We start from the raw sequence: 19,299 nt of genomic DNA, 5'->3' as shown, positions 1-19,299 counted from the left end.
CCTGAGGCTGGAACCATCCATCGATCCATCGATATGCTGGATTTCATAACGTTTTACCCTAGGGATGGTCAGGCGCTACGAGTCCTTGTATATGTCGCAGTAAGATAGATAAAGCCGTTATATAGTTATAACCCTAGGAATATGATTATACGTCGTAACATAGTTAAACGAAAGCGATTAATTGCTATCTTACTAGGAATATAACTATAATACGTTACTAGTTTAGTCATATAGTTATATGACTGGATTCAGTTTAGTGAAATGATTATAGGCAGGAGTGCGGCGGTGCGGCGGAGGTATAGTTATAACCCTAGCGATATAATTATATGCCGTAACGTAACATAGCTAAACAAAAGCGATTCATAACCATCTTACTAGGAATATAATTATAGTACGGTATTTAAAATTGCAAACGGGACTTAATCGCGTATTACATACTATGTATTAAGTCCCGTTTGCAATTTTAAATAATTATGTGTAAAAATCGTGAAAGTTTAAATCAGTGTTTTATAATACGTATAGCGGGACGATTTGGAATAACAACACCATCACTGACGTTCGAACAAAATTTATTTTGTATTGAACATAGTACACAAGGTTTGCTTACTAAACAAACGAATTCAAGCTATATTTAGTTAAAACGTAACAGTTAGGACATGCTCCCGGTCGGTATTTCCCGGTTCTTGATTTCCCGGGAAATCCCGGTAATTTTATGGTGGCGAAAGAACCGGGACAAAAATTTAGGAACCGGTGCTCCCGGTTCTTTTCAAAATATCCGATTTATTCATTTTTTAAATTGTATCTGCATTTGGATTTGTGCGATGGCAGTTTTAATTTAAACTGATGCCGAACGACTGCCTCGTGGTAGCGGGTAAGCCCCCGCCCCCGTCTCCACTGCACCCCCGCACTACACTGCTACAATTATACTACTGAACTTAATCCAGTAATATAACTATATTACTTAACTAGAGACGTATTATAATTATATCCCTAGACTAAGTTTAATCCAGTGATATAATTGTATAACTAAACTAGTAACGTATTATAATTATATTCCTAGTAAGATGGTAAGGAATCGCTTTCGTTTAGCTATGTTACGGCATATAATTATATCCCTAGGGTTATAACTATACCTCCGTCGCACCGCCGTACTCCTGCCTAGAATCATTTCACTAAACTGAATCCAGTCATATAATTATATGACTAAACTAGTAACGTATTATAGTTATATTCCTAGTAAGATAGCAATTAATCGCTTTTGTTTAACTATGTTACGACATATAATTATATCCCTGGGGTTATAACTATATAACGGCTTTATCTATCTTACTGCGAATAGATTACTAATTATGAGACATAATTTCGTCCTCAGCAGCTGTGACCTGGGTGGTCGAGCGGAAACAGGCATCTGCCGCGATTACAGGGTACGCTGGTTCGTTTCCAGCCTCAGGCACTTGGCCTTGATCACTTTTTCTTTCATATGTGTAATTTATTTCGATTTTAATTTATATATATAGTAGTATGACTACTTTAAGATAGCACAATTTGAAATATTTTCAATAGAATATTTTGACTTGTGTTGATTAAAAAAGACGTTGATATTCACTTGTTTTTATACGTCTAAGACGTCATCCTTTCCTTTAAGATCCGTTTTTAGGAAGTGCTTACACATAATTATTCGTACGTTCGTGATATAAACTCTATTTTTTCTCTTTCAGAGGAACGCAGCCGACGAGAAATGAATAGAAAACTAAAAAAAAAAAAATGGACTGATGTTTTCTAGCTTCATTTGATTGTTTCATATTGTTACTGTCTATAGCCCCAATACTCTGGTCCTTGAACTGCAATGTTGTACTGTATAATAAGATTAGTCGGTTGTAAGGCTGGGTTACAATTGACATTATGTACATAAATAAAGGTGATGTGCCATTCTGAATAAAGTACATTTTAAAAAGGAAGCTAGTTTCAGTAATCATCACTAAATATGATGGACCATCACGGTAGTCTGAAAATAGTTATTTGTTTTACAAGGGGGCAAAGTTGTTGTTTAACTGCACGTGCCAAAATTGATACCCGAGCAAGCGAAAGATTCCAATATTGAACCGCGAGCGTAGCCAGTGGTTCAAAAAGTGGAATCTTGAGCGTTGCGAGGGTTTCAAGATACGAAGGTTAAACAAACTTTGCCACGGAGTGAAACACAAAATTTTTCACCACACCAACACGAAGAAAATACTGACTATAAAGTCTCCGTCAATAAAACTTGTGAACAATGTAAACAAACCTTGTAGTCAAAATGTCTTTAATTTTCATTCTAACTCATCAGATATAGGCTAAATCCATGTGTTATTTAATCAATTCATCTCACATTATGATCCTCAACCTTTAAAGTAATAAAATTGTGCTAGAATATTGATATTTTATAGAATGATTTGTTTACATTGTTGACAATTTCTATTGACGGCGATTTTAAAACATCAAACTAAATCAAATCTATCGATTTATTCAATATTTATGATTCAAAATCATCATTTATAGGTAAATTCTATCAGCTATAGCTTAATACATCAAGTTAAAATTTGTATGAAATTACTTTGCACTCTTGTGGATAAAATGCAATTTTGCTATCTGTTTTCGAATAGCAAAGTAAGCCTTTACCCGTTGGTGTGGTGAAATAGTTATTTGTTTTACAAGGGGGCAAAGTTGTTGTTTAACTGCACGTGCCAAAATTGATACCCGAGCAAGCGAAAGATTCCAATATTGAACCGCGAGCGTAGCCAGTGGTTCAAAAAGTGGAATCTTGAGCGTTGCGAGGGTTTCAAGATACGAAGGTTAAACAAACTTTGCCACGGAGTGAAACACAAAATTTTTCACCACACCAACACGAAGAAAATACTGACTATAAAGCACAGTATAATAAAGAGTACTATCGTACAGTATGGCCACTCCCGCTCCCCGCTGAAAGTGCCGCCCACCCCCTCTCGGTTACCTCACAGTTACCGCCTGTCAAAAACACGAACTGTCGACCTGACATGTCTCACTCATACAAGCATGGTACGCGTTCACGTACACGAGCTTATAATGTGTGCTAGGAACGCGCCTCGTTCATATATTTGATCGCCAGTGTCCGAGATGTGCTATAAAGTCTCCGTCAATAAAACTTGTGAACAATGTAAACAAACCTTGTAGTCAAAATGTCTTTAATTTTCATTCTAACTCATCAGATATAGGCTAAATCCATGTGTTATTTAATCAATTCATCTCACATTATGATCCTCAACCTTTAAAGTAATAAAATTGTGCTAGAATATTGATATTTTATAGAATGATTTGTTTACATTGTTGACAATTTCTATTGACGGCGATTTTAAAACATCAAACTAAATCAAATCTATCGATTTATTCAATATTTATGATTCAAAATCATCATTTATAGGTAAATTCTATCAGCTATAGCTTAATACATCAAGTTAAAATTTGTATGAAATTACTTTGCACTCTTGTGGATAAAATGCAATTTTGCTATCTGTTTTCGAATAGCAAAGTAAGCCTTTACCCGTTGGTGTGGTGAAAAATAATTTACCTAACTATTGTATCGGCGAAAAGAGCGATGGTTTCTTCGCCCGACTAAATCACTCATCAACAAAGCTGTTTCCTGGCATTTTCAATATAACTTGCCCGTAGATATTATGACTTAAAGTATCATTCCAAATATTTCTGCAGCAGTATTACAGACATTATAGGTGCCATCATTATTTCACTATTATAAACTGCGAACAGAAGGTAATAGGTAAGGAACGCGTTAGAGGATGTCATTAATTTCATTTTTATATTAAAGGAAAAAATGGAAAAATTTACGCTTCCGGCGGGACTTGAACCCGCACCATTTTTGCAATCCGTGCAATGCTCTTACCAATTGAGCTACGGAAACCACGCCGGACTTCGCAAATCTTTCCATGCCTTTCCTTTTTGTACACACGTCAAATTAATTTAGTATGGGTTTTGGAGTTTCAAGTTATATTGAGAATTCACCAGTAACAATGTGCTAGTTACTGGTGAATTCTCAATATAACTTGAAACTCCAGTGCCGTTACAAGATGTAATAGTCTGTCGGTAGATGGCGCTAGACGTCACCCCAAGACGTGTGTACAAAAAGGAAAGGCATGGAAAGATTTGCGAAGTCCGGCGTGGCTTCCGTAGCTCAATTGGTAAGAGCATTGCACGGATTGCAAAAATGGTGCGGGTTCAAGTCCCGCCGGAAGCGTAAATTTTTCCATTTTTTCCTTTAATATAAAAATGTTTAGAATCGTTAGCAGACGTTTCTGCTTAATAAAAATTAATTTGACACGAGAACATCAACTTTACGACCTTTTCCAGCAGATTTACTGCAACTGCGATAATAATGCAGTTTGCAACCAAACGTCACCTTTATAGCATTCATAACCCCATCCCATAACCTATAATTTACTATACAAGTCTCCGACGACACCCGTACAACGAGAATAGCACTCAAAGCCTAGCCTTTGTATGGCGAACAGACTGGCAGCTGCACACTTACACGCTAATGAAAAGCTCTTTGTTAATATAACTTATATCATAAACGCCAAGCTAATGCTGCTATGAAGCTTGTGTGGTCATAAAAGAGATTATATTACTGGTTTTAAAAATATAACAGTAAGCATTACGTACTTCTTGATGATAATTTGAGATGATAGGATTCGAATGTAGTTTGGCACGTCTGCCAGTCTAGTACAATTTGCGAGTCTATACCTGAAATTGTGTCGCTTAACTTCAAAACTGGGTAAATCCATTCTGCTATAAGGTTGATTATATTTCAGATCATATTATATTTTTTGTACATTCAACCTTAACGTAGAATGGATTTACCCAGGTTTGCAATGCAAGTTTTGCTAATTCACCAAGGAGCAAAACCAATATCACAACTGAAACGACACAATAAAAATATCGACAAACAAAAATAACAGTTGCAAATGCCTATCGGATGTCATTTATGCTACGATAACCACGTGTTACCACAGAATATATAATAGTACAAGTACAGAAGGCCCACTGCTTTGATGTTCAAGAAATGCCGCCTTTTTAAATGCCTACAAAATTCTAACAAAGAAACGAGCCGCACGTGCGCAGCGTCGGACGATAGGGTTGCCTATGGATTAAAAAGAATTAATACTCAGATAAAATGTTATACTATTAAGCCTTGGGTACTTTTTAGATACAGTATATACAGTATTTATATATTTTTGTTTGGGCCCCAACATCACATGCCTTATTGAATTTATCCGTGGGACTTAATCATTAGTAGATCTGTGTGAGATTGTCCTATTTTATCCATGATGTCTATTTAACTAAGCATTGTTAGCCATTCCACATGCGGACATCGCATATAAACCTTAAAAAAAACTCGCGCCGTAAAGCAACAATAGAAAGTGTGAACGTGCGTTCCGTGAGAACGCGCGCCAACCCTGATTAGGCCGCGAACTCGCGGCCGCCGGCATGTACTTGTAGCGCGGCGATAGAATCGCGGAGTGAGCCGCCCCTGGTGTTACTCCGATTAAAACTTTTAAATAGGATTTACACATACCTGAAATTGCAAACGGGACTTAATCGCATAAGATTTTTTAAAGTAACCTCCTACGTTACAAGAACGGTATTGTCCTCTTGATCTCGGAGAAGACTTTGTAAAGAAAAGTTCGTTTGCAATTTTCAGAATCCACGTGTTTTCTAACAACATTTTCGACCAAGGCTTTCATTATTTTAAGCTGAATTTAGGGTGTAGGGGGGAAGTTTGTTAATGTACTTCCATGAGATTAGAAAGTTCCCAATAAAGTAGCTGGCGTTAACCTATTTTAATTGTATAAATTTAACTAATATAAATAAGGCTTTTACACGAGTAAATATCTGTCCAGTCCCACCAACCGTGCTGGCTAAACAAATATTAGATAATGTGTTGAAAGTATCTACATGAAAAATTCATAAAATTCAAATGCCTATTATTAATGATTGCTAACTGAATGTGTGTTTTGTATTTAATAAGCCCACATGTAGATCACTCAATGTTTTTCCACGGTATCCATGAATAATTTCAGAGCTGATGAGCTAAAATGGAAAATCAATTCACAAATTGCGTTTTTATACAATACCGCAACTTAATTTGGGATTGTTAGAGCAGTCGTGCAGATTACTATTGCAAACTGTTATCGCTTACTTTATTACGTGTACCCAAAATAATATTATTGACAAATAACATTTTACTTTGTTTCTGCTACTGGCTATTATATGTGAATGACTGGGTCTCATTTTGTGGGCTTTTGCATGATAAATTTTGCGGTGTCAAATTAGTTCCAACGGTCGCCGCCGCTAGCTTGATGATATGTTTTGTCAATCAGCGCCACCTTATCATGCACATTGCCAAAAGAACGCTGATTAGGTTCAACCGAAATAGATAAGTATGTGACGACGAAATTCCCATCCCTCATTGGACACCGACTATGGCCCAAACCCTCTCGCGCATTGAGAGGAGGCCTTTCCTAAGAGTGGGCTGAATGAAATAAATATTTTTTTCAGGACATTTTTACACACGGACACATGAGCCACACGATAAGCACATGAAGGCTGGTATTGTGGGTATTCAGACAACGATATAAATTATATACAAATACTTATATACTTACTGCGTTTTCACATTATCCGATCCGATATCGGATGTCTGACCGATTTCCCATACACAACAGGCGCCATCTTGGATTTTTTCCTTTGAAATCCTTCCGACATCCGATATCGGATTGGATAATGTGAAAACGGCCTTATAGTTAACATGGAAAACTTCCATGACTCGGGAACAAATATTTGTGTGACACGGTGAAATAAAAATGACCTTTAAAACTTTTCATGTGTGACTTTTGAATGCTGAACAACTTTTATTATGGGAATGCTAACTTCGTGAAAAAAAAATTTGGCTGTTTCGCACATTTCGACTGTTGCAAATGTTACAATGCTGCTCATTTCTGAGCATTTCTTTTTTTTTCCATTTTTTTTATTTTGATTTTTTTAGGTAATTTCAGGTTGTACTCACTGGGAGACAAAAAGTGTCCCAGAATGTCCATACATTTTTGTTACTTTCCTCTTTTGTTACCCCACACAACATGTACGGAAAATGGTAACAAAATAAGAAAAAATCGTATGGGACAATTTTTTAACTACTAGAATTGAAAAAGCTGGTGATTCTGAGTAGAAATTGCATTTTTTTTTCAGAAATATCACGTTTCATAAAAGTGGCAAAAAAAAAAGAAAATGCTCTTCTATGAACAATATTTTACTTTCGCGATCTCGATCTCAGCATTGGTCCCATAATTAAAATTGTTCATGTTGAGCTCAAACATCGCTAATACGCATAGTTTGAACGTTGCTTTTTATTTCACCCTGTATATACACCGTGTTTTTTTGTTTTCCGTTAAATTCGACACGTTGTTAGGTTCATTATCCGGTAACCACCCTGTATATCACTTTTAGTAAAATTCGCAAAAAAATTTTTTTCATCATTTTCATACATAATAAATGAATTAATTAGTGTGAGGTACCCTTAAGGATAACATTCAAGTTAGTGTCAAGTGATTGACGGCACATGTCAAAACAAATAACATTAGGAAGTGGTAAACGCTGTCACACACGTGTTCAATAATTATTTTTATTTTTTTATTACTCGGTAACCGTAAGAGTTAAGACGCTAGTTTCTTAGAGAAATTTATTATTTTTTATCTAAAGAACCTTCCCTTAAATTAAACGGAATTCAATAAAAACACGGTGTAGTTATGGTTGTTTATTTGTCACGGAATTTCCCACAGATTGATTAGAAGGAATCAATCTCAAGTTTAGATATCCGTTTTTAGGGGGCATAACTCAGCCGCTATCCTTCCCTTCATTAATCTCAATATTTCGTGTAATGGCCTTTGGTATTTAATTTACTGAATCTGTTTAGATTATGCCCTTCTGTGATTGCTGCTTTGAATAGATCAGTCTGTAGGATTTCTGTCCGGAAAAAAGCGACTTTTTTCTTAAAGAAGCTCTTCCAAAATATACAGGTACAAGAAATGATTTTAGAAATATTGATTTGATAGAACTAAAATACCAATATTTGACTGCGACATTCATCGAGTAAGGCAAAAAAAGTCGCAGTATTATTATCGAACTCAATGAATACGTGTAGTAACAATTAAACACTGCTATGCAATGTCATGAAATTGAGATGTAAACATTCGAACAAGAGGGGTATCATATGCACATGCAGGTTGGTGTTGTCAGTGTTATCAGCCATATATTATAAAGAAATCACCAAATCTAAAGGAACTGTATTTAAAAAAGCCTGACCAAAAATATATGACACGCGCCATCTTGCAGAATTACTTTAGAACTATTTTAGAACTATTTCTTTCATACTAAACTGAACTGTCACTCCATACTCCATATTTGACGACCGGTCTGGCTCAGTCGGTAGTGACTCTGCCTGCTAAGCCGCGGTCCTGGGTTCGAATCCCGGTAAGGGCATTTATTTGTGTGATGAGCACAGATATTTGTTCCTGAGTCATGGATGTTTTCTATGTATATAAGTTTGTATTTATCTATTTAAGTATGTATATCGTCGCTTAGCACCCATAGTACAAAGCTTTGCTTAGTTTGGGGCTAAGTTGATCTGTGTAAGGTGTCCCCAATATTTATATTTATACATCAGAACAACAGCGCCCTCCTGACAATAGTCATATATTTCATAATTCATAATTCTTTATTGCAAACCATGGTTACAGTACAGGTATTGAATGTAGTATGATGTCTCACATGGACCCTGCAAGGGCACAGCATATAATAACTTATCATTAAATTTAATTATTATTATTTAAAAAAAGAATAAATTAAACATTGAAAACATATATATAGCTAAAAAAACATTAATCCATAGAATTTCTCATAAAATAAAATAGTAGTCTCAAATAAATAATTAATTGTTGTGAGTTTCATATTTCAAATTTAATAATTAGAAGTAGGTAGGTGTAAGTTAATCAATCAATAGAAGGTGTCTCCAACGTCGTCATCAAAGAAATCTTTTAATTTGTAGTAACACTTATTTATCAGGAAGTTTTTCAACATCTTATTAAATTTCTTGTTGTTTTCTTGACCTTTAATATTATCTTGAAGGTGGTTATAAATTTTAACTGCCATGACATTTGTTTCTGATCAGGTTTTAAATTAAACTACTACAAATACCAAACATACAACATCAAAAATAGTTTGCAAATACCATATAGGTATTCAGTGGAAGCGAAAGCGACTGATGGAGTCATTGGAGTATGTCGCGCATATCATGCAAAATTGAATAAATCTACTAAAAGACAAGAAAAGCAAGTTTTCCCTTTTATCGCTAAAGGGCTCTTTAAAAAGCTTTCCAGCCTCTTTGCTACAATTTTACTAGTAGGTATATGGTATCCATTTTACTGTACCGGAACACTCGTATTCTAAACAAACAATATTTAAGGAACGCGCTGTCTATACAACTTTAACATCCACCCGCCTTCGTCAGTTTTCCGTGATCATGATGCATGCAACTGCGTCGAAATATCGGGAGCTCGACAAAAATCAAAAAGGTAATCACGGTCTATATCCCGGTCAATATAAGTCTAATGAAAATAACCGTGAATCATTCAAAACTCTTAATATTTAAGGAACTTGTGCTTAAAGCCGGCTAAAACAGAAACAGCGTATAAGAGTATCGCTTCAAACTTGGGTAAATCCATTCTGCTTTAAGGTTGAATATAATTTAAAATATAATATTGATCTGAAAGATAACATAATCTATCTTATAGCAGAGTCGATTTACCCAAGTTTGAAGTTACCACCAAAGTTCAAAGTGGCCACCAAATTTCAAGGGGTGGCCACATTTATCAACATTAAAGTAATTTTGAAAAATAACTAACGTAAATTTAAAATTCAAAATTCATCCCGACGTTTCGAACACTTTACAGAGTTCGTGGTCAACGGGTGACGAACGTTGTAAAGTGTTCGAAACGTCGGGATGAATTTCAAATTCATTATACGCGATTTAATCCGTTTCCATAGTTTTATTTTATGAGTAACTATCGCGGTTACCGAAGACAGTATTATTAAAGTAATTTTCTTATTGCCTTATCCCACAGATTGTTATCTTTAAAAAAACTATTTTTTTCCTGATTAAAAATGTATTTAATACATCAGACGTGGTTCTAATGTCACTAAACCTCACACCATAAATTGTGAATGAATGAAATGATGCCACGTTGTTTTCTTTTTACTATTATTTTTTAAGTGTCACTTTACGTAGCAAAAAGACAAATGAAATAACTCGATAAAATGAGGAGGCAAAATGACATTTTATCCCGACTAGCGGCACCTGTGCAAGTGTTTAGGCATGACACTGTCATTCATATGTGAGAGAGAGAAAAAATATCTATTTCTCGCTGTCATATATGAAATTTTTTATCAGTGCCATAGACTAATAAGGTGGCGCCATCTGTCATAACCTTTGAGTGTGCCTCCTCATTATGACTGAAGAGCAAGCGAGATGGATGAATGCGGATGGGTAATTCCATGGCAGAGAGCGAAAAAAATTATTTTTTTGAGGTCAGAATTTTTAAAATCTGGTTATGGGGCAATGTTCTTTGGCTCTAGACCTTACTTGAACCGATTTTTTTTTAATAAACTGAGTTTAAATAAGTGTGCCAATTTTTTTAAAGTTTAAAATGCGTGTTTTTTAAGATACGTGCGTAAACTGAACTAATTAAGACTCACATTATATTCAAGGGATTTTTCTAATTATAAAAAGTAGCTGACATTTTTATAAAAATACTAAAATAACATAATATTCAAAAAAATCCAAAAATAATTAAAAACTGAATATCTTTTTTCGGGGAAATAGTATAACCTTTCCTCATATCCCTAAAAATCAAGGAATCCTGTATTTTTTTACTTATGTAACTTTTACTTCATATTTCGATCACTAACTATAAAAAAATACGTTTCATTCGGACGTAACAAAAGTTACTGATTTCTTGAAACGCTAGTTACCAATGTTTTGCATGTTTATTTTCATAATTGAAAAATATTAAGATTCCTTTTTGCTACATAAACATATCTGTACTCTTGACTGACACGATTTAAGTTACAAGAAAATTCGTAAACCAATATGGAAATAAAAAATCGTATTTAAATGATGCTTTAAAAACCCATGTCCAATTTCTTTAACGAAAGTTACCACCTCATTTTAGTGTACTGAGGCCAGAAAATGTTTACCTATGTTTCAAATAATTTCCACTTTAGTTTAATGAGATTTAACTGAATTAAATGGCGCACCAGCAAAAAAAGATATTTAAGTATGAATCAAGCCACAAATAACCTTTGTTTGACAACTTTGCGTTCTAAATGTAACGCAAGTTATCATGGAATTACCCGGATGATAGTGGAAATGGAAGAAACACAATAAATGTTGAGATATTTGAACTATTACCCCGAATTGACAACATTTCATATTTTTGAGTACTACTTTTTATTGTTTGGTTTGAAAGAACTCAATACTAAAAGATACACGTATTTTTTTATTTTTCCAAAAACTGCTTTTTTAATGAGAAAATCCCTTCTTATTACTACTTCGAGCAGAAAGAGCGTAAGTTACAAACGTCAAGACACAGCTTCGTGACGTCACATGTGTTGTTTCATACACCTAAGAAAACGACAAAATCATTTCTAAAAAAAAGTTTTAACAGTCAGCTCAAACAGTCCGGTATGTCTGACTGTCAAGTGTCACTGTCAACCAATAGTGAATGACTACGAACCATAGACTAAGCCATGAAATTTTTAATATCTTTGCTACGAACTGTGATAAGTGTCACTGTCAAACTCAAGTGACATCCCAACTGGAAGATTTTTTGGTATAGTGGCAGCTCTAAATCAGCCATTTGACGTCACTTCCCCTTTAAACTATTTTTAAGATATTTATACTAAAAATACGGAAAAAAAATTTAAAAAATTATTTATGTGATCTACAAGCGTATATCTCGAAATGGTTTTCGATTTAGGGACATTGAACATTTTTAAACGTTGTCAATTACTCACATTATTGTTGTCTAACGATGTTCAATATATTTCTTTAGTATCTTTTCCCTATTGCGTAGGCACTTATAACTGATTTAGTCACGCAACAAGACGATTATGTGGATTTCATTATAAAATCTTGCATTATTTATTAACGTGTTAGATATGTGTAATAGACATGTTAGTTTAGCGTTTTCATGAATAGGCACGGTAACTGCATGACAAATACGCTAGACAAATAATTTAAATATCATGTTTATTCTTTTGCTTTAAGTACCTATAGACTATATTTAGAAAGAGATTTTGAGGCGTACTATTTAGAAAAGTTTAGTATACACTATGTAACATAATTGCCGAAGATAAATCCTACGGCTTATACATTACCTTCTATAGTACCTTTAATTTTCATGGTGTCTATTTTAAAAAAAGGAAGTGGTATTCGTAACCGCTATTCGATACCGGTTATGCTCTTAAATGGATCACCAGCATTAATTTTACACCCTGTATAATTATTTTATCCAAACTTTTTAGTAAAAATCCAGTCAAGTGCGAGTCGGACTTGAACAACACTAATTTTCATGTTTCAAGATATGTCTAAGAATTTCAGAATAAATAAAAATAAATAAAATAAATATTGGGGACACCTAACACAAATCAACTTAGCCCCAAACTAAGCAAAGCTTGTGCTATGGGTGCTAAGCGACGATATACATACTTAAATAGATAAATACATACTTAGATACATAGAAAACATCCATGACTCAGGAACAACTATCTGTGCTCATCACACAAATAAATGCCCTTACCGGGATTCGAACCCAGGACCGCGGCTTAGCAGGCAGGGTCACTACCGACTGAGCCAGACCGGTCGTCTCTCTAAGAATCTACATACATTTAAGAAATCTATAAATCTACTTACCTAATTATGTCAATTTAGATAGTGGTTCCAGCCGACCAGGCCCCGTAGCCGAATGGCACAAACGCTCACGAAACGCTCACGAAACGAAACGCTCGCTCTTGCGTATTGGCGCGACATAGCCAGACTACCTTTCGCGGCGTTTCGTTTTCGTTTCGCGTCACAGAAATGCCATTCGACTACAACACCTGCTGATGTTTCTGAACGAAGCTTGAAAACTGAGACGTGCTTCTTATCAAATTTCATGAAACGGTTCTTATTTTTCCAACTGAGAGGCAGAACCAAACTATAGGTCAAAAATTTCTCGGCAACCCTAAATAAAGTAGTAGGTACCAACAGTACTACACATATATACCTGTCTGATCTTTTGACTACTATCCATTACCCTAACCGCATATATCTCTATCCTTTACCAAAATGGCCTGTGTGAGAGCAGTTCGCAGTAAAGCGAGCAACAGGCGAATTTGGACTGGCTTACATTAAATACTTAGCCCAGTAACCTGTGTTTAAGAGGTGGTACAAGAATGTAGAGGACAGCGGATATATTCTTTAAATTACTGATGTGCCGACGGAAAGTTTCCAAAATTCTGAAATTTTTACATAGGAAAACTTTCCATAGTTTGTATGGACAATTGTATGAATGGAAACCTTCCATTTCAAAAATTTAAATTCCTTTTATTTTTCGTGAAAGTTTCCTGAATTTTTCAAGAAATTTAAGATTTTTTTGGAAAGTTTCCGCAACTTGAACATTAAAAAGGATGCAGAAGAGCGTTATATTATTGTGTACAATTACCAGAATTACTAAGCGTGAAATAAATAAATATTATAGGATTTAACTTTTTGTGAAACTTCTGCAATTGCACAGAAACGTTAAAAATTACTGCCTCGGATGAAACCTGAACTCACAACCACTAGATCGATATTTCAGCGCTCTACCTTCTGAGCCTCTAAATTTTCACCATATTGATCAATGGGGCTTATAGCGACATCTACCTACCATAAGAAACGGGTAGATCCCGTCCCTCTCTGTCCCTGGACTAAGAACATATCTGAAAAGATTTGTCCCTATCTTCCTTTTAAGTTGGAAGGTAAAATGTAAACACTGTCATTATTTACTTCTTATTTTTAAGAATCGAACTCAACTTTAAATCAACCTTTTTGTACAGGTTCCTATATTACTCGTACTTAATTTTACAGTGTATTGAATTATATTAATCTCCAATAGAAACTATTTAATCTCCTTATTCACATGAACATATTTACATAATTATATAAGAAACTAAGACTAAACTTAAAAGCTAGCTAATGTCTAAAATAGGCCCTTGAGGCATTGTTCCAAGGATACTGGCGACATTTCCTCGCTGTATCGCAATGCTGATACGATGTGCGAGGAAGTCGCCAGCTCTTCGGTCACCAGTTAAACTTAATAAACTTACTTACTCAAGTTACTTCGCTTGTGACTCGAGGCGCGGAGAAGTTTTCACGTAAGTTGTTGCAATTAAAGCTAGAGTTCGCGGCAAAGCGGTTGTTACCAACCTCTTTACGAACTAACTCATTTCGTGCCCGTTAACTGCAACTTATTCGGTAGCACTCTTTGTGGAAAGAATTTAATGTTAAGCTCATCGTTATCATCATCAATGGCCTTTAAGTCTATAACAGGCTATTCAAGCAGTGTCAGGTGGGGCGACAACGTTTTTCGTGGCTGTGTAAGCCAACACGGGAGCGGCAAACACGACCACAACTCTGGCAGGTGTAGTGTGCTGTGGCGAACAGGCATCGCGCTGATGACCCTTGGAGCGCTTACTCGAGTTACTCGCTAGTGCCTTAAACCAAGGATCGTCATGGATTTGACGTCCGTCGAAAACCAGTTTACGCCACTTGTCCTCGGCAAGCTGTTCCATGTGAGGACCGGGATGTTGGAGGCGTGCATGTCTCGTTTGGCGCAATCTTTATGTAGTAGCATTGGCCGACGCTTCTCTTTGCATTTGCTATGGCACCAAGCAAGACAGGCCGCGGGAAACGAGAAGGTTGCATTCGTTTTAGCAGCGCAAATAAAATAAATAAATAAAAATAAATAAATATTATAGGACATTCTTACACAGATTGACTGAGGCCCACGGTAAGCTCAAGAAGGCTTGTGTTGTGGGTACTCAGACAACGATATACATAATATATAAATACTTATATACATAGAAAACATCCATGACTCAGGAACAAATATCTGTGCTCATCACACAAATAAATGCCCTTACCGGGATTCGAACCCGAGACCGCGGCGTAGCAGGCAGGGTCACTACCGACTGCACCAGACCGGTCGCCAAAAAGTTTGTGTATTTGGCTACATACCCAGTTAGCCGCGGATAAGCCGCTGCACCGAACGATACTCGGCGACATTTACATTGCAGAACATGTCGGCACTCGTTAAAATTCATTCCGAATAGACACGGATCTAAAGTTTCTGAAAAATTACGAACGCTTGAGCGTTCTGTATTTCGATTTTACTTGTAGTTAATAACATCATGCGATTTTTTTAATTCCAAATGACCACCTACATAAAATGAAACATTTCAAAAGTACCCGTACGTAGGAAAAAGAAAATCTTCTAAGTTTTTTTTATGGTGATCAGATTCATAGATGTGGATTTGCAACTCGTATAAGTGATAACAAATTAACATATTTGGTACCAGGCGGGAAAGCACGGTCGCGTGATATGGCCTATCGCGTCCGTCGGTCCCTCTCGTACTTACAGAAAGTGCAAAAAGGACGCACTTAAACGATAGGTCATATCTCGCTGCCATACTTACTTGCCAAAGAATCATAAAACGGAACGTCCAATAATGGAAAATGTAAAAACCATAGAAATATTACATATAGAATACTAGTTTCCATACAACTCATCGGCCAACAATGAAGCCAAAACCTGATCGATGTGTGTGTGGAACGTGCCTGTTTTACGCTCACCCCACGCACACATGCATATAAAAAATGTTGCCAGAGAAAAATGATTTCTCTCGAAGTTGGGATTTTTACAAAGTCGTTGTACTTGGTTATAATACTTATAATAATTAATTACTACTTAATAATTTTTAGTGTGTGCTCCATGGAAATGTTGTAAGTAATGGTTGAAATGAATTTATTTAAAAAAAAACATATTGAGTGCCTATACAAATAAATTTCTATTTGGTTACCTATTAAGCATCTGAAGTAACCGGGTACAGCAGGAACCTTTGTGATGCGACTCTGTCCGTCTGTCTGTCTGTCACATTTCTAAATATCTTAAGAACAGTTCTACTTATGCTATTGATTTGTTTTTAACATCTACAATTAAATTGGGAGTGTTATTATAGTGCTAACACATGACCGTACGAGGACCCTGCCGCACCAAAGTCATCCAATTACTATCCTGTAAGTGGGAGCGAGAAAAAATTATTATTTTCTAGCTCCCACGTACAGGCATATATCGAAAGTTGTAGTAGTGCGAAAAGCTTTTCCTTCGTATTTTTCCGGAAACGTTCGTATTTCTCATGCTAGTTCAGTCAATTTCAGTACTTCTTGTACTGAGACTGACTGAAATACGAGTACCATGACATTCATACGTTGCACAGACAGAAACAGATTAGTCAGAAATCTAAAATGAAGAAACATTATGCTATAATACTTAGCTAGTATTAGAATTTCGATAAAACAACAAAATTTGTTTCTTTGAGAAAACTTAGGAAAATATTTTTTTTTCATTTTAAAATGTATTTCTTTAAAATAAATATACATACAAAGAACCTAAAATTCTTGTTACTTATATTTTAAACATCATTTGGCGGAAAAAAAAATCATTTCAATTTTAGTATTTACGATTTCGTAAAAATATATCATAATACTTTTGCGTGGAATGTAATATCGGGCGGTTTATTTTTAATTAACACGCTTTTATTAGGTCGTCGTGTATGTAACTAACTATGTAATGGAATCTGCGGAGGCTAATTTAACCATCTTCCAAGGATCGTAGCGTAATGAAAATTGGCAGCTGTATGTAGTTCTGATGACAATACAATAATATGATACTGTTGAACTGATCTGATGATGGAGCCGGAAGATATGAACTGGAACTATATGATGGAACATCGTATCATAGCTGTTTTTGGGTTTCTTAGAAAAGTCTTGTAATGAACTTTGACTACGATTAGGTTTCAAGGTCTGATGATGGAGCCGGAAGATATGACCTGGAACTACATGATGGAACATCGTACATTAGCTGTTTTTGGGTTTCTTAGAAAAGTATTGTAATGAACTTTGACTACGATTAGGTTTCAAGGTCTGATGATGGAGCCGGAAGATATGAACTGGAACTACATGATGGAACTTCGTATCATAGCTGTTTTCTGGTTTCTTAGAAAAGTCTTATAATGAACTTTGACCACGACTAGGTTTCAAGGTCTGATAATGAAGCCCGAAGATTGGCACTGGCATTCCATGATGGCATGGCATCGCAAAAAAATGGATCAACAAAGTATGTAAAATAAGTTGGGTTAGGGTTTTCTTGTGACCCTTAAGAGCAAAACTAAAGGGGGTTCGGGGGGCGAAGAACCCCGCATAAAAGAAAGATCAACGTAGTATTTAAAATAAGTTGGGTTAGGGTTCTCTTGTGACCCTTAAGAGTAAAGAAAGGGGGCTTGGGGGCGAAGCCCCCATAAATAAAAAAATGATCAATGTAATATTTAAAATAAGTTGGGTTAGGCTTTTCTTGTGACCCTTAAGAGGAAAGAAAGGGGGCCTCGGGGGCGAAGCCCCGGCATAAAAGGAAGATCAATGTAATTTTTAAAATAAGTTGGGCTAGGGTTTTCTTGTGACCCTTAAGAGGAAAAGTAAGGGGGATCGGGGGCGAAGCCCCCGCAAAAAAAAAAAATCAACGTAGTATTCAAAATAAGTTGGTTTAGGGTTTTCTTGTGACCCTCAAGAGTAAATAAACAAAAGGGGGCTTGGGGGCGAAGCCCCCGCATAAAAGAAAGATCAACGTAGTATTTAAAATAAGTTGGGTTAGGGTTTTCTTCTGACCCTTAAAAGCAAAAGTAAGGGGGGCTCGGGGGGCGAAGCCCCCCGCATAAAAGAAAGATCAACATAATATTTAAAATAAGTTGGGTTAGGGTTTTCTTGCGACTCTTATGAGCAAATAAAGGGGGGCTCGGGGGGCGAAGCCCCCCGCAAAAAAAAAAGGATCAACGTAGTATGTATAATAAGTTGGGTTAGGGTTTTCTTGTGACCCTCAAGAGTAAATAAACAAAAGGGGGGCTCGGGGGCGAAGACCCCGCATAAAAGAAAGATCAACGTAGTATTTAAAATAAGTTGGGTTAGGGTTTTCTTGTGACCCTTAAGTGCAAAAGTAAGGGGGGCTCGGGGGGCGAAGCCCCCGCATAAAAGAAAGATCAACGTAATATTTAAAATAAGTTGGGTTAGGGTTTTCTTGTGACCTTTAAGAGCAAAGAAAGGGGGGCTCGGGGGCGAAGCCCCCCGCATAAAAGAAAGATCAATGTAATATTTAAAATAAGTTGGGTTAGGGTTTTCTTGCGACCCTTATGAGCAAATAAAGGGGGGCTCGGGGGGCGAAGCCCCCACAAAAAAAAGGATCAACGAAGTATGTAAAATAAGTTGGGTTAGGGTTTTCTTGTGACCCTGAAGAACAAACCTAAGGGGGGATCGGGGGCGAAGCCCCCGCAAAAAAAAAAAAAAAAAAAATCAACGTAGTATTCAAAATAAGTTGGTTTAGGGTTTTCTTGTGACCCTCAAGAGTAAATGAACAAAAGGGGGGCTTGGGGGGCGAAGCCCCCCGCATAAAAGAAAGATCAACGTAGTATTTAAAATAAGTTGGGTTAGGGTTTTCTTGTGACCCTTAAAAGCAAAAGTAAGGGGGGCTCGGGGGGCGAAGCCCCCGCATAAAAGAAAGATCAACATAATATTTAAAATAAGTTGGGTTAGGGTTTTCTTGCGACTCTTATGAGCAAATAAAGGGGGCTCGGGGGCGAAGCCCCCGCAAAAAAAAGGATCAACGTAGTATGTAAAATAAGTTGGGTTAGGGTTTTCTTGTGACCCTCAAGAGTAAATAAACAAAAGGGGGGCTCGGGGCGAAGCCCCCGCATAAAAGAAAGATCAACGTAGTATTTAAAATAAGTTGGGTTAGGGTTTTCTTGTGACCCTTAAGTGCAAAAGTAAGGGGGGCTCGGGGGCGAAGCCCCCTATAAAGAAAGATCAACGTAATATTTAAA

The 19,299-nt window shown here is 36.3% G+C and overlaps 1 protein-coding gene across 3 annotated transcripts in view; it reads left to right on the top strand.

Annotated features, from left to right (window-relative positions):
* The window catches only part of LOC125240394 (neuropeptide CCHamide-1), a 94,163-nt gene extending 92,217 nt beyond the window's left edge, over positions 1 to 1,946 (top strand). For all 3 annotated transcript variants that reach the window (XM_048148291.1, XM_048148292.1, XM_048148295.1), the window contains one exon: positions 1,719 to 1,946. In XM_048148291.1, coding sequence (XP_048004248.1) covers positions 1,719 to 1,742 — 24 coding nt within the window. In that variant the 3' untranslated portion in view covers positions 1,743 to 1,946. The remainder of the gene's footprint in view (positions 1 to 1,718) is intronic.
* Positions 1,947 to 19,299: the final 17,353 nt, after the last annotated feature.

Source organism: Leguminivora glycinivorella, chromosome 2 (genome assembly GCF_023078275.1).
Source record: "Leguminivora glycinivorella isolate SPB_JAAS2020 chromosome 2, LegGlyc_1.1, whole genome shotgun sequence".
Classification (NCBI taxonomy): Eukaryota; Metazoa; Arthropoda; class Insecta; order Lepidoptera; family Tortricidae; genus Leguminivora; species Leguminivora glycinivorella.
This window is presented reverse-complemented; position numbering and strand designations above follow the sequence as displayed.